Source organism: Nymphaea colorata, chromosome 11 (assembly GCF_008831285.2).
Source record: "Nymphaea colorata isolate Beijing-Zhang1983 chromosome 11, ASM883128v2, whole genome shotgun sequence".
In the NCBI taxonomy this organism is placed as follows: domain Eukaryota; kingdom Viridiplantae; phylum Streptophyta; class Magnoliopsida; order Nymphaeales; family Nymphaeaceae; genus Nymphaea; species Nymphaea colorata.
This window is the reverse complement of record NC_045148.1, coordinates 19,182,406-19,198,822: the sequence shown is the minus strand read 5'-3', so window position 1 is coordinate 19,198,822 and position 16,417 is coordinate 19,182,406. Positions and strand designations below refer to the sequence as shown.

At 38.4% G+C, this 16,417-nt stretch overlaps 1 protein-coding gene across 2 annotated transcripts; it reads left to right on the top strand.

The window, feature by feature from the left end:
• The first annotated feature begins 1,645 nt into the window (after positions 1-1,645).
• On the top strand, positions 1,646-11,439 carry LOC116264048 (N6-mAMP deaminase-like). 2 transcript variants are annotated; one of them, XM_031643965.2, is made up of 12 exons: positions 1,646-1,808; positions 7,348-7,526; positions 8,631-8,701; positions 9,035-9,126; positions 9,216-9,275; positions 9,380-9,613; positions 9,889-9,965; positions 10,045-10,114; positions 10,205-10,318; positions 10,426-10,492; positions 10,741-10,845; positions 11,194-11,439. In XM_031643965.2, the coding sequence occupies exons 2-12, from the start codon at positions 7,423-7,425 to the stop codon at positions 11,337-11,339; spliced, it is 1,140 nt and encodes a 379-aa protein (XP_031499825.1). In that variant the 5' UTR covers positions 1,646-1,808; positions 7,348-7,422; the 3' UTR covers positions 11,340-11,439. The 2 variants fall into 2 exon arrangements, with proteins under 2 accessions (XP_031499825.1, XP_031499824.1); XM_031643964.2 differs by lacking the exon at positions 1,646-1,808 and adding an exon at positions 6,671-6,688.
• Positions 11,440-16,417: the final 4,978 nt, after the last annotated feature.

Sequence of the window (16,417 nt, the reverse complement as noted above, 5' to 3'; positions counted from 1 at the left end):
CTTAACGTTTGGTAAAGCAATCTATCCTCTTTAAAATTACAGAAAGCTTTGGCAGCTTGTTACTTGTTCTGTTGTTGTTGTTGTTGATACTGTTATTGGCGTGTATCTGTTTGGTGACAGATTCCACATCGATCGTCCAGGTTCCACAGTCATAGCCATAATATAAGACTGATAAAACAAAATACAATGCTACTTTTGATGCCAATGAAAGGCTGCTCCCCTCCCTTTTATGAACAAAAACTGGATATGTACAAGCATTTGGCTGGCTACTATACTTTCAGTGGACAAATATTGATCAATTCAGAGCGCGGTGGGACATTGAACTCTTGATCTTCTTCAACATCAAACTTGTAGATTATAAAAATATTGTGGATGACAGGTGATCTTGAAATGGGCAGAGCTGTTCTTTTCATGTCTCATGCATTTTAGCTGATCAAGATCCAAAGTATTCGCCCTTTAGATTCGACTGGAGCCGTGTCGTTGAAGCAAATGCAGAAAATCTTGAAGGCCACATAAGATCTTCTCCATGGCCCCCATCGGACACCAAATTTCCAGACAATCGAGGCCCACGTTTGTCATTTTCTTCGAGGCCGTGGAATCCCAAGGCCTGCGAGAATTTATGACACAAGGGAAGAACACACTTGAAGGTTGAATTCAAACTAGAGGTAGTTAGTTACTAAATGAAATTTTGAGATGGAAGATATGTTTATTTAAACATAAGTCAATCCAATTCTGAAATTAAACAATTGATACAAGCTTAAGCAAAGTTTCATTATTGGGTGAGGAACATGAAGTTCATGTAAAATTGTAATCCCCACCATGTAATAGTGCACCTATACATCTTCATCCATGTTTTTTAATCAAAAGACTAGAGTTAACTATCGACTACTTCCCTTCAAATGATCGAATCGTCTTAAAGAATACATTGAAACTCACAAAGGATTTACTTGTTTATATATCATTTTGTTTCATGAATCTACCCTTGAAAAGTGGAGCAAATATGAACACTCGTTACAGTGTCCTACTTTACCTCAACGATTATGTCATGTTCTTCTTTGAAACATATAGGTGATGGATAGACTCTTGCGGCCATTTGTAATTCAATATTTCCTTTTTTAAGTTCTCCAAATTTGCTATTTAGTTGTTCTTTTAAACTCTCCACCCCCCTTCCCTGCTAGAGGAGATGGATTTCAATTGAAATATAATCTTTCGTTTAGGAAAAATCAATGAAACAACATCAATTCAAATCCTGTATTTTTGAATTGAGAGAGATATTGAGAGAGATCAAGAATTCTCGATATTTCTTAAATTCATGAGGTGAAATTCTCCGAATTGCATCAGGTGGGTATGATTAAACTTTAAAAACTTGAATTCGGCTTCCTTAATGAAAAACTTTTAATTTCGCCTTTGCTAATGTTGGTGTTAGTTTAATACCTTTCTAAAATCAAATTGGCCAGGCCATTGGTCCCCGTCAATTAGACAATTTAGGGGGCATTTGATTTTCAGGAATTATTGGAATTTTAGAATCATTGTGAGAAAAATGGAATCCCTTAATCAAACACAACATTTTGATTCTGGAAATATAAATCAATTTCTGGAATCAAAATCCGACCCAAGGGGGGTCCATTTTAATTCAGAAACAAAATTCCATCGACCCACGAATGTTCTGCTTCCTTTCCCATCCCTCACCCTCGATGCCCTAATATCAGAGCTCCTCTGTCTTCTCTTTCTCCTGCATCCTCGCCCGTTAGCAGTGAAGTGGTGCAGCCAAGCCTTCAGTTCTTCAACTTACAGCAGATTTACAGCAGGTATGTATGTGAAGATCTTCTCTCTCTCTCTCGCTCTCTCCCACGGCGGGAGGGGGCGTTTTTCCCGCCCTCGTCTTTGGAATCTTCCCTTTCCCTTGTGATATCTTGTCAGCAATGGCCGACGCATAGAAAGGCTGCTCCTGCAGCCCCTTTAATTTTCTGATGGGAGGTGTGTATCGGCCATTGTTGACGCACGGAGGTCTATTCATTTTTTCTTATGCTATGTTAAATTGAAGAGCAGTTACGTCTACATTTGCTTTTTAACTTAGAAGGCTGCAGCAGCCAATATGAATCAGCAGTGTCACAATTCCTCAATTTCAATGAAACAAGGCATTTTCAATTCCAAAATGAAGATTTCAAGTTTTCAAGCACAGGTGAAAATTAGAATTGGCAATCAAACGCCCCCTTAGTGATTTAGCTCAATTGGTCATGAATCAGCAAAAACAATAAAAAATAAACGAAGAACATGTAGAATAGTTACAAACAAAAAGTTAATAGGTAGCTTTGGATGCCACCCTTTGAAAAGTTGCTTCCTAAAAAATAGGATTCTTTAATCTTGATTCCTAATTAGTCTTTGAAACTTGGTTGGTAGGTTCAAATCACACACCTAATTAAATGGCATTTTTTTAAGCCTAGAAAGGATCAACTCGTTCACTCTCTTTTGAAAATACGATTATATTAAAATTGAGTTGTTCGCATTTTGGAGGCAAGATGACATTTTGTAAGCAAAATGCCGTCTTGGGTGGATCTCGATTCTGATCTAGGTATTGAACATTTTCTGCTTTTTTATTTTTTTGCTTTGATTTGTTGCAGATAAAAAAAAAAAGGATTATACCGTTCATTATCATAAAAAAGATACCATACTTATGCGAGGGTTTATTTCTGTCGCAAGATGCACACTTCTTGCCAAAGAAACCTAAGATTTAAAAAATGTTGATATATAAAGCTGAAAAGTTGGACCACATTTGAATAACTTCATATCTCCACAACTGGCAGTTGAAGCTATTTGTTGTTCTTATTTAATATGACTTTCAGGTTAGAAGCAGCTTCCATTTTAGATCTATTAATGAGATGTTTCAATAGATTGAGATCTGAGATCCAAAGTGATTTGAGTTGATTGTGGATTTCACGGATTTTATGTCAGATCCACCTCCCATCCAACTTTAAACATGAGGTTTTGGTCCTGAAGATCTCAAGTCCTCTTTTTTATTTAGTAGTAATTTGGAAAAGAGGAATTTGAAGCCCTCACCAGTCTGATTATCTGGATCCTGCCCTAATATGAGATTATCTGGAATTGATATCTGTAAATTTAACATAAGACCTCACCTCACTAGCTGTGTGATTGCCCCAAATACAAAGATGCTGCTGCTTCATTGTCTTTTGCGAAGACATCCAATAAAATTGAAACCATACCGAAAAGGAAACGATTCATGAGACCCTGCTCCTAGGGCTGAACACGAGCTGAGTCGAGCCCGAGCTCAGTCAGCTCGAACTCGGTTCGACTAAGTAAGACACGAGCTTGACTCAGCTCGAACTCGAATATAGCTCGACTATCCTGCCTCGACTCGATAGTCACTTGTCGAGCTCGACTCGATTAAGCTCGTTTACAGTCATCCATACTTGTTGAGCTCGACTAAGACTCGAATACGTGAGCTCGACTAAGGCTCGAATACGTGAGCTTGATTAAGGCTCAACTAAGACTCGAATCGGTTTTTTTAAATCTGATATTTTAATGACGAACCGAGTCGAGCTTTAACGAGTCCACATGAGTGAACTCGAACTCGACTCGATTAGTTAAACGAGTCAGCTCGTGAACTTGAGCTCGACTCGTTTAACTAACGAAGCAGCTCGAACTCGCTTACGAGTCGAGCTTAAACGAGTCGAGCTCGAGTAGGTTCTGCACCCCTACCTGCTCCTGCCCTATTGACGTTCGTAAAAGCGTCCTCACCTCCAATCAAAACGTCACTATTGCAATTTTTACGTCACTATTGCTAAAGGCCGATTCGGTCACAGAAGAAAGTTGGACCATCCATACTCACGTTACAAATAATATTTTATTAAAAAATCAACATGCTACCATTTTTGTCGTTACTAATTTAGTAAAGAAGTTTCTCAGTTCAAGTCATTTTCATATAAAATATAAATATTACGTTATTAAAATTCTAGCATTTTAAGGGTCATTGATTTTCTATTTATTTACATGACATATATAAGACCCAAAACACGATTAGCTTAACATATGTTTCTATCAAATTGCACTTAAAATCATAATACTGAAAATCTATATTCACTTGTTTGATTTTTATTTAATATATATATATATATATATATATATATATATAAACATAACTTTTTTTTTCCTTTTTCTTTTTTCCCTTTCGATGTGATTGAAATTTGACTTGTCCGCTAGTCAGATATGTAGAATCTAGTTTTTCTTTGTCGATATTCTGCTTTCTTTTCATGACAGGGATCTTTGATCCATAAGGGCATATTTTTACTGGACAAGTCCAATTAAGAATTTAAATATATAAAATCAAATTCGGATTTTAACAAATATAGACCAAATTTTGATTGGGTTTGGATCAGATATTGGTTTCAACAAATATCCTTTGCTCAATGTCCATAATGTGGTTTAGTTTTGGTTTAAAAGTCAAATTTGAATGTTAATCTAAAATTCTGATCCAGATTATCAATTCGAATTTTGGATTCAGATATGGTGTAACACTTTTTTTTAAATCTAAATTCAAATATGAATTTGACTCTATACATGTGATTTGAATCCGATCAATTGATGTCCCTGTTTCTAAATATTAGACTGGTTCAAAAAATCAAAAGATATAATAGATCTATCGGTTGAAGACCTGGAATTGGTTGAAAAACATGAATACTTGTATTCTCATTTGGAAATAGATGGACTGCACATAATATTCAGGATTACCAAGAATATCATCATACATGTTCATTCGCCTTTGTTTTGATTCAGATCTAGACAGATCTAACTGTACTTATTTAAAAACACTGTATGAGATCTGCGTGGATTTGAAAGACCTGAATCTTTCTTGCTCCCTTTCCATAAGTTGGATCCCACATCCATTGCTTGTCAATGTAAAACAGATATGAATGTCATGGAACTGAAATCTGCACTTTGTTCAAATAAGGGATCTCAATTAATGCGGAATGTAAATCAACTTCTGATCTTCAATTCAGGAGACAAAGTTTCTTGGTTATATATGAAACATGTCATTTGTCATTTGTTATTAAGGCATTTCATATGTGACGGTGGAATACTCCTATTGTCTAATGTCAGCACAAACTGTTGTACTTGCTACATATGCATTGATGCGCTATGAGAATTTTCATTTGGGAGCCCCACTTTTTTGTTATTAACCTAATAAAGAGCCTCCCCGTTCTTACTTTTCTTGATATGAACCTCATTTATACGTTGAAATCTGATTTCCGCCATTGGATGGCAACTCCAGCTAGGAGCTGCGCAGGGGTGGCGATGGTGCCTCCCCACAGCAACTCCACGCAATGGGGTTCGGCAGGGGAGGCCGCCCCTGTCATACCCCTTACGCCAACACCAAGTTAATATATATATATATATATATATATATATAATATGATTTTAAAATGATTTTTGTCCTATTGTTTTCATTCTCAACAACTTGCTAATGAAAAGAGAACATATATTAGGTGTAGACATAGGTTGTCTTCTCCCCAAGTCATTGTCATGTTAGACATCCAATCACTATCTTTATTAAACTTACATCCAAACACTCATATTACATATTATTGAGTTTTAATTGAAGAAAAAATCAAACAAAAATCCCAACAGATTTACTTTCTTCTTTTATTTTTAGTAAAAGAATAACACAAAAGTTTATGACATAACCTAGCCGAGCCGACATGTCAACTCACTGACATGGCGACTCAAACATCATAATCCAAGTCTGAGTCACAGGTTTGCCAATTGCGATTTTCATAGGCTGATGAATCAAAACAATTTGCCACCTACGTGCCAATTTTTTCAACAATAATGTTAGCAATCACAAAGATTCAGCCAATATTTGCTTAGACATTGTATCATAATAGCCACTAGAGGATCAGTGACAGTGGGCAACAGTAACATACTATTCATTGTGTGGTCTTAATAGGTGAAACAATATGATATGTTCTTATTGCTAAATAACCCTTAAAGTCTGACATATACCTAGGACTTCTACCTGGACCTTAATTTGCCCCTGTTTAATGCTAATATAACAACCAAATCTAGGGCTATATGAGAAATTGAGTCTGCATCCAAACAATTAAAGCAAAATCTGATCAAATCTTTACATGATTTGTTCTTATTTACCACATCAGGATCAATGAAGTTGCACCGATCAAGTCGGCCGCCCAAAGTTGAGCGGTCGACATTCTTCCTTTCTAGTTAATTGCGGGTCAATTTTAAGCCAATATCTTGAAATCTCAATGGCTATGGGATAAATTGTTTCAGATTTGACCATAAAACAAGATCTTTCATTTTTGTATGTCAATGTAAACGACACAATCTGCATCTGCATAGATAATCTTTAGGTTTTATAAACATGACAGAAATTCATGAAATTCAAAAAGCATTTATACTACTACCCAGTAGAAGGATAAACTCAGAAAATGACATTACAAAACAAGAAAGAAAGAGGTTGATGACCAGGACGGCTGATCGGTTCAGATAACACCTTTCTAAATGAACAATCCTTTCTCTCTCTCTCTTTCTTTCTCTCTATTATTCCTTCCATTACAGTTAATCTACATTTTTTGGTGAACAGGAACATTTCATCCTATCGCTCAAGAAGAGAGTCGAAGTCTTGGTTCAACCCTTTATCTTCTTAAAGTATATGGTCAGCTTTGGTGTCTTAATGTGATATTTTTACCACGTTTCAATTTGCACATCGATGACCCCTTTTTACAACACTCGTTCACGTTTTAGAAATTCGAAACTAAAATTGACGATTACCAACCATGTCTTAACCATTGCATCAAACCCTTTAAAAACCACTTACATGGGAAGAAATTAATGTGTTTGACCTTAATTTATGGATCAGGAATTTTAATCAACCGTAAAATCGATACACATAGAATATGAGATTTAACTGCGGACGACACATGGGATATGGATTTTGTCTCACCTTAGACAAGGAATACGGCTTTTAGCTAGGACGGCGAATAAAATATACATTTTAACTTAGAAAAATGCGAAAAGATGCAGACATTTAGTCATGCGAATCGCGAAGGGATTTGCAACCAGAGATTGTAGGATTTGTGCCAGACATAGATCGAGACCTAACGGAGATGAATGTCAGGCAAAGATCCGATCCTATGACACCCTTATTCAGAGCTTTTGGCTTTATACTGTTGCCTCTCTTCTTTTCATTTAAGCTGAGCTACATTGGTAGACTTTTAGGCCGTGTTAGGCGAGCTGTTAGGCCACTAACCAATAAAATAAATACTAAAAGGATGAGATTTGGTTGAGCCTTAATTATTGTTGATTGTTGTATAGGCAAGAGAGTTCAAATCCCTCTGCAGATCAGTTGCAGGGAGAGAGAGTGAGAGGGAGAGAGATACAGAGAAAGAAATGGTGGAGGACGGTGGTCGTGTTGACATGGAGTGGTGCATTGCACAGCCGAAGATCGAGCTCCATGCTCACCTTAACGGGTCCATTCGAGATTCGACCTTACTGTAAATCTCTTTCTCTCTCAGAATACAGATTTTTGTAGTCGTGTTTTAGTTCGCTAGAGACTTTTTCTTGCGCTTGTAGTTTATGAGTGGTTACCATGAAATTTCTTTGTCATTTTCCTGGAAGGCGCCACTGTCAGCGCCATCAAGCTTTGCACCGTTTGCATGGCCTACGTTGTCCCCGTGTTATCCGCCATTCCTCACGCTTCTTCTTCTTCCCAGTTGTTCTTCTACCTCCTACTAGCTCTAACTTCTGCCGCTTAATGGCCACACTGCGGTTGCTGCTTCCCTCGGCTTCACAGATTTTCTCCACTACCAATTATGCATATCGGCATATATGGTATAAGGAGTCTGGAAACAGAGATGGATTTTTCCTTTATTTCTGAATCGCTTAATCAACAGGAATGGCGTACTGGCGTTGCTTTATGCTGTCTCTACTCTAAAATAGTGTCGCTTACGAGAGAAATTGTGTACAAACTCAAACGAATTGCTGCCTGGCAGTTTCAATGGACGGGGATCTCCCTGGTAGGTGATGCGAACTCAGAAGATGGGTCCATTCAATTATGAAACCACTAACGAGGTTCAAAAATCTTGGTCAGCTGTAATCGGACTGTTATGGTATAATATGCTGGAGAAGACATGCACATGTTCCCCGACATGTTTTATTTTCAGGATTCCTTGTTGAACACAGAAATCGTAAGGAAAACATGATTTTCATGAAAATTTATTAGTTTGTCGCTAATTTTGGGGTCAAATACTATTACTGTTCTTTCTTGTGCATATAATGATATTTTTGTAATTCAAGGCATTATTAAACAAGTTTGTACTTCAATATCTTGTGGTTAATGCCACCAATGAGGATGAGAAAGACGGATTTTTCAACCTTGTCGGAAAAATTGTTAACCAAGTACCCTAATGTGCCTTCTTCATCACATTGATCGTAGATCCTAATCCCATGGTATGATATTGTTGATCAGTAGTTTCACAGAGTTATGGAACTCGAACATTTGTTGAAGAATTCCTTTTTCTCTTTTTTCTGTTCTTGTGGAGTCTGCTACGTAGCTTGTTTATCTGCCTTTCATGACCGACCGAAGTTTTGTCTTGCAGAGAGCTTGCAAAAGACTCAAGAGAAAAAGGAGCCTTAGCTTTCTCTGATGTAGAGCATGTCATAAAAAAATGTAAGTTCTTATTTTGTTAACACTCTAGGATTCTATAATATGATTCTTCCTACATGCTTGTGGATTTCTTCAAAAAGGGGGAAGTAGCACCGATATTTGTGACAATGGTTGTGGAAATATTTGTAACATCAAAGGAAAGAGATTTTCAGATCATCCTTTTATCCTACCCGATATCTACTCGTTGGTTGTTCTCTCATCAAACATTTGATGTGTCTTATTTATTATTTTTCTTGCATAATAATCTCCATTAACTCTTATATGAAAAAATTAGTTCCCTTGTTCCTGTGTATGACAAAGAAAGGATCATTATTTTCTGTGGCACATTCCATGCAGGCACTCGCTCTGTGATGGAGTGCTTTAAATTGTTTGATGTGATCCGCACAATTACAACCGATCATGCTGCTCTCTCGAGAATCACTAAAGAGGTTCAGTCTCTAAACTGGTGAAAATTATCTTTCACTGTGTTTGACATGTGAATATGTGATGTTTCACCTGAGTTCCTCCCTTGAAGCAGGTTATTGAAGATTTTGCTGCTGACAATGTTGTCTATCTGGAATTGCGAACGACACCCAAGGTTCTTGATACAAGCCTGTACAAATGAATTCTTACTCCCAAGTGTGATGTTTTAATTATGGTAGAAACTTGTAGGTAATGACCATCTGTTTATATTGTTTCCAGAAGAACGAACAAATTGGAATGACTAAATGCTCTTACATGGAGGCAGTATTAGATGGTATGAGGGCTATTGAGACAGTAGAAGTGTCATTTCTTCCTTCATGTGGAAGCAAAGAGAAACTTGAACAGTTTCCCAACACCAATGTTGCAATAAATGGGGAAAAGAGGCGGAAACTATATGTCCGCCTTCTTCTTAGCATCGACCGTTGTGAAAGCGCTGCTTCAGCTATGGAAACAGTATGTTTGGTGGCTTTAGCCTGTATTTTGTTCTCTTTCTGCCTTTCTGATAATGATGGAAAAGATGGAATTCTGATCTTATATCAATGCCACACCATTAGCAAATTCTCATGGTCGCTTTTGATGAAAGATTATACGTGACCAATGCAATGACAACACCACTTTTCTCCACTGGTTTCAATTTCCATTCAGATTAGTACTAAACTATCTGTTTTCTTAAGGTAAGCTCTTTTGCTAGTGCTGTCATATCTACCTGATATTTTCAGTATTAACAGGTGCAGCTAGCATACAAAATGAGACATCTAGGTGTAGTTGGTGTTGATCTTTCTGGAAATCCTTTGGTTGGAGAATGGTATACACATTTTGCTTTGTCTTAATTGAGTACACAGATTTTATACCTTTAGTTGGTAATTGCGTTCATTTTATTGCAGGTTAACCTTCTTACCAGCATTAAAGTGGGCTAAAGAATATGGCCTTGCTATAACCCTCCATTGTGGGGAGGTGCATTTTGTCATTTGGTGTTGTGTCTTGCCTTAAGTTGTTGCACTATCTCCTACTAACACATATATTTATATAACTTAGTACATATAGGTATATAATCCCAATGAAATAAAGGCAATGTTGGAGTTTTGCCCTCAGAGGGTAGGCCATGCCTGTTGGTTTGAACAAGAAGATTGGACAAAGTTGAAGTCACTAAACATCCCAGTAATGTATTTCAACACCATTTTTCTTTGATACACATATTTGGATTCATGCTTATTTGAGTGTTTTTTCCAACTTTGTTAATTTGGCCTAGTATCTGCTTACTGTAGGTGGAAGTATGCTTGAGCTCTAATGTCCAGACCTGTCGCGTGTCTTCCATACGTGATCACCACTTTGGTCTGTTATTCCATCCTTCTATCTAGAATATACTGTAGTTGCAGGAATCTCCTTATACATTGGTTTGAAAATTGTAAACTTCAGTTTTCTTGCTATTATCTATTACTTATGGGGAGATAAGCTTCTTTACTAGAGTAAAATATTCATAAGAATTAGCCTGTTTATTACTGAAGGAAGCATGTGTTTGTATTATTCTGTGTTATTATTACTGAAGGAAGCATGTGTTTGTATTATTCTGTGTTATGCAGATTATTTGTATCGCAACAACCTTCCGTTGGTTCTTTGCACTGATGATTCTGGAGTTTTCTCAACTAATCTCTCTAGGGAGTATTATCTTGCTGCTTCGACATTTGGTATGTAGCCATAAGCAAATTGCTCACATGCTGTACAGGGAGCATCATGACTGTCTCATTCTTAAATCAGTTTTTTTACTTTTTTATAAAGCATTTCACTTAAGTTTCAAAATGCAGCATGCATCTTTTTCTATTAAAGTTCCAATAGTTTGATCAAGGATCTTTGCACCAGTTATACGTGATGATTGTGAAGCTTTCTAACTGAACTAGTGCATTACTGGTGAGAAAGATTGGACTTGAATTGGATAGCGGCTGTGCAATTCAATAGAGACAGCATCAATCTGGTTTGCCAGCACAGTCTTAGTTTTCCGAGCAGTAAAAGCTAAGCTATTTGCTTTGTGTGTGCAGGTCTCAATAAAGCTCAGATGTTCGAACTTTCCAGAAATGCGATCAAGCATGTATTTGCAGATGAAAGTGTGAAGATACTCTTAAACAGCATCTTTGATTCTGCTCAAAGAGAGCTAGCAATTGCAGTCGGCTCCGGCAATTCCTGAACAACTTTCAGTGGGAATGAATTGTTAAGCTAACTGAGACCTTAAGCTTCTGTTTAAGGATGTGCTTCCATTAGTTGAATCCCATGTTTTCTTCAATCAATGTTTTCCTTGATTGGACATTCTCTACAAACCAAGTTTCGGTCCTTCGCCAGTTTCTACGTAGTTAACATGCACCAATGTCCTCATAGCCGAGTAGGATCCTGATAAATGCATCTCATTAAGAAGTTTTCAAGCACGACGAAGGAAAAAGTAGAGACAAAGGCACCTAAGAAAATTTAGCCTAACATAGAACGCTGTGTGTAACTCTGCTAATGATCTTAACAAAATTTGTGTCCTCTTTTTTGTAGAAAACAACGGAAATGCTTCAAGGTATTGGGCATCCCATGAACATACATCAACTCTGTTATAATTTGCATCCAAAATGACAATGAATGCAATTCACATTTGGGACTAGATTACAAGCCTACCTGGGTTTATGAAAATCGAGTAAAAATCTACTGACATTAAAGAAAAGTTTTAAAAAAAAAAAAGAATCTCAAATACCAGTGAGTAGGCATTCCACTTGGCTTTATATTGAAAGTACCAGCCAAGGCATACTTTATGATGAATGATCTAAATTGCATGAAAGTTCATTAGGTTTCTGAGATCTTGGTCGTCAAAGTTGTAAGGTTCTGCTCCTGCCCCTGTTTCTGTTTAGACAGGGTCTGTCTAAAGCTTGGCATCCTTCCAAATTCGAACAATCAAAGTTTCGATTCATGAATTGGAAAATAATGCTTAATTTAGTTCGGCCTTTTGGTTGTTCAAAACAGTGACTACTGCATCGTTTTGGAATCTGCCTTCATGGTTGCGTTCAAGACATCCCAACATGTGCAGGGTTGAGGTAGAATGCGAAAATCAGACCTTTGGTGTCCTACTTATGACCTCTAAATTGGCTGATAGAGTCGGCACAAATCCTGAAATTGTGTTCTTTTATGATCGTAGGGATCACGTCGGCTGGTCCCTTATGATCAGATGTGACCCAAGTCCAGATTCGATATCTGACTTGGGAGATCCCATGCAATATCACAAATCAGCTGTGACATACTGCACTTATAGTTCATGAATAAATCACATTAGGTTCATTAACACATACAAGCATGATAGCATCTATATGCTTCCAATATCAGCACATGACGTGTGCGAGTTTCCTGAAAAGAAAACTTTCTTCCCCTTCGATTACTCCAACACGAGCACAATCTCAGTTTCCCTCAACAAAAACCAGTTTTTTTCCAACTATGCAATACTTGGTTCGCTGTAATGAAGGAAAAAAGAATCGACCAGCACTTACCGGGTCTTTGCTGGCCTTCTGCAACCTCAGTTCTTTCCCCAGATGTTGTCAATGGCTGCAACACACCATACAAAGGAAATTTCCAAAGCTTTTCCTCTTCTAACTTAGCAAAATGAGACAGTTTCTCCACGAACCAAGTGTGCCATTCCTGCCCCCCCTCCCATGCTTGGCGTGACTTCCGCCCCACCTCACCTCTTCAACCTCCCATATTTGGACAAACATATCACCACCTTCCCCATCCCCCTCCACCTTGCCCACCAAACTCCCCACGAGCGCACCCTGGCTCTGCACCTTTCCTTCTTGCTATTTTGCAACCTTCGGTGGCTTATCGCCACTTGGCTTCTCCCACATGCACTTTGGTTTCCCGGTCCATCCTTTCGGCCCACCGTCTTTGTCTGACTCTTTGTTGCTTGCTGGTCACACCTACACCTTTGATGATCTCCAGTACCTCAGCCTTCAGCTTGCCCACTATCGCACTCTTTGTCTATCTGCTACAGAATCCCAACTTCACCTGTCCGCCACTTGCCCTTTATTTTGCTGTTTCCTCTCGCTTTGCATGACGTTCTTTACTGCCTCCTTCTTCTCGACCCCCGCACTAGCTTCTCTAATTTCACCACTTTCTGTTCACTTCCTGGGTTCGGCATTTTGACTACCAACGAAGTTACCACAAGGCTGGGCTCACCTCAGCCTGTAAAACTTTATAAAAGTTTTATTATTATATATTATGAGGTGCCCACACTAGACTCACATTAGTCCCCTTTAGTTTTGCAATACACCAAATCCATTACAATACAATGAATCATTACTTCTCAGCTAAAACTTTATATTTTTGATATATATATATATATATATATATTCAGATGATGCGGATTACATTGGCATGACTCGACCCACTTAAAACGATAGGATCAACGCGTCAGCGACATACTGGCTGCTTGATATTAATTATTCGGCTGAATATCAGACGGCCGACGTCATTGACAAACTTGACCTGGCCGTTCGTGGATTGTTAATTGAAGACCGTATAAATGCCGTTGTGGAGATCAGCATCCGCCATTAGGACTAGATTAAATTTCTTGGTTAAATTTGGAATGATGATAAAACCAGCTCGGATTTTGATCCAAATTAGTTGTTCCTCGCAAATTAGAAACCAGCAACAGTGAGTAGTTTCTTTTCTCGGGCCACGTTTTTGGCAGCTGCCTGTACCTTGACTTTGTTAATATAATCTCCTCGCTTGGTTCTTCTCCACCACGGCACGTTTTTGTTTGTTCAGAGCCATGGAATGAAGTAAGAGGTTCTTCATCTTTTGGTGTCTTTGGTGTTGCTCAACACCCCATGTCTTCCATCTGTAAAAGAACATGAAGTATTATTAGGACCGCCAAGAAGAAACTAGGCTATGCAACTCCAAAGGTCGAAATTACATAAAAACTGCAAGTATTCAGTTGCATCTGGATCCTAGGAAAGAAACATTCTCATGTTCAATCCAGTTATGTTGGCACTCAGGATTTCACTCATTCCCCACCAAATGCAGCGCACTAGGAGTAATTGATGCAAAAAAGATTGTTGGCTGCAATGAAGACGAAGGCAAATCACTAAGAGGCCACAATAGACTAATGCTGTAAGAAAAATGCTTATAACACAAATCTTGACTACATCGACCACACATGCAACAACCAACGCCATATGAAGAAAGCAAATGGCTGTTATAAAGTCTCAAAGTCCATGATATATTGTACAAAAAAGTAACAAAGAATTACAGACTAACACCTAACAATACGGGCAGGGGCGGAGGGAGGGGGGGCTGCCCGGGTGAGTCCAGGAATATTTTTTTTATATTGAAATTTTTTTTTTTTTAGTTTGGCCAGACCGGTCTCTCTTCTTGGCCCGACCCTAAAAAAAATCCTGGTTCCGCCCCTAGTACGGGATTAACAATCATGTTTGAACTTCAACAAAGATGCTCCCTCTCAGATCGCTCCTTTCTATTGAAGAGTATAGAAAAAATTACAAATGAGCGCCCAACGTTTGAGCGATCACCAAATCACCGCCCAACTTATGACTTTCCACAGATTACCGTGCAACTTTTTACCAAAACTCTCAAACAGCCACTTTCGCTTGCCACAATTAATATAACCTTGTGGTCAGCAAGGTATTTTGATGAATATAACCCTACGTAAGAATTCCCCCCAATCGCAGCCCAATGGCTGTAGGAAATGACAACGGCCATTCAACAAAGAGGCCATTGGACATGTTCAACTTGAGAAGCCATATAGTTGTTGAATGGAGAACCCATTTGAGAGGAAGAAAAAAGTACTGAAGAAGAACGATAAGAGGCAGACTCATTGTCAGATCCTTTAAAAGCTGCTTTTCTAATCTCTCTCTTTCTCACAAGTTCAACAACAATGGTGGCCACATAAAAACTGCAAGTATTCAGTTGCATCTGGATTCTAGGAAAAAAACATTCTCATGTTCAATCCAGTTATGTTGGCACTCAAGATTTCACTCATTCCCCACCAAATGCAGCGAAATAAGAGTAATTGATGCAAAAAAAATTGTTGGCTGCAATGAAGACGAAGGCAAATCACTAAAAGGCCACAATAGACTACTGCTGCAAGAAAAATGCTTATAACACAAATCTTGACTACACCGACCACACTGCAACAACCAACGCCATATGAAGAAAGCAAATGGCTGTTATAAAGTCTCAAAGTCCATGATATATTGTACAAAAAAGTAACAAAGAATTACAAACTAACACCTAACAATACGGGCAGGGGCGGAGGGAGGGGGGGCTGCCCGGGTGAGCCCAGGAATATTTTTTTTTTTTTTTAGTTTGGCCCGACCGGTCTCTCTTCTTGGCCCGACCCTAAAAAAAATCCTGGTTCCGCCCCTAGTACGGGATTAACAATCATGTTTGAACTTCAACAAAGATGCTCCCTCTCAGATCGCTCCTTTCTATTGAAGTGTATAGAAAAAATTACAAATGAGAACCCAACGTTTGAGCGATCACCAAATCACCGCCCAACTTATGACTTTCACAGATTACCGTGCAACTTTTTACCAAAACTCTCAAACAGCCACTTTCGCTTGCCACAATTAATATAACCTTGTGGTCAGCAAGGTATTTTGATGAATATAACCCTACGTAAGAATCCCCCCCAATCGTAGCCAATGGCTGTAGGAAATGACAACGGCCATTCAACAAAGAGGCCATTGGACATGTTCAACTTGAGAAGCCATATAGTTGTTGAATGGAGAGGCCATTTGAGAGGAGGAAAAAAGTACTGAAGAAGAACGAGAAGAGGCAGACTCATTGTTAAAAACTGCAAGCATTCAGCTGCATCTGGATCCTAGGAAAGAAACATTCTCATGTTCAATCCAGTTATGTTGGCACTCAGGATTTCACTCATTCCCCACCAAATGCAGCGCACTAGGAGTAATTGATGTAAAAAAGATTGTTGGCTGCAATGAAGACGAAGGCAAATCACTAAGAGGCCACGATAGACTACTGCTGCGAGAAAAATGCTTATAACACAAATCTTGACTACATCGACCACACATGCAACAACCAACTCCATATGAAGAAAGCAAATGGCTGTTATAAAGTCTCAAAGTCCATGATATATTGTACCAAAAAGTAACAAAGAATTACAAACTAACACCTAACAATACGGGCAGGGGCGGAGGGAGGGGGGGCTGCCCGGGTGAGCCCAAGAAATTTGCTTTTTATATTGAAAAAAAAAAAATTTTAGTT

What these genes read in the sequence shown, in the direction of transcription:
- LOC116264048 (XM_031643964.2), top strand. An exon ending in ATTCGAGATTCGACCTTACT is followed by an intron (nt 7,527 to 8,630) that starts GTAAATCTCTTT and finishes TTTGTCTTGCAG; the next exon opens with AGAGCTTGCAAAAGACTCAA. An exon ending in AATTGCGAACGACACCCAAG is followed by an intron (nt 9,276 to 9,379) that starts GTTCTTGATACA and finishes TATTGTTTCCAG; the next exon opens with AAGAACGAACAAATTGGAAT.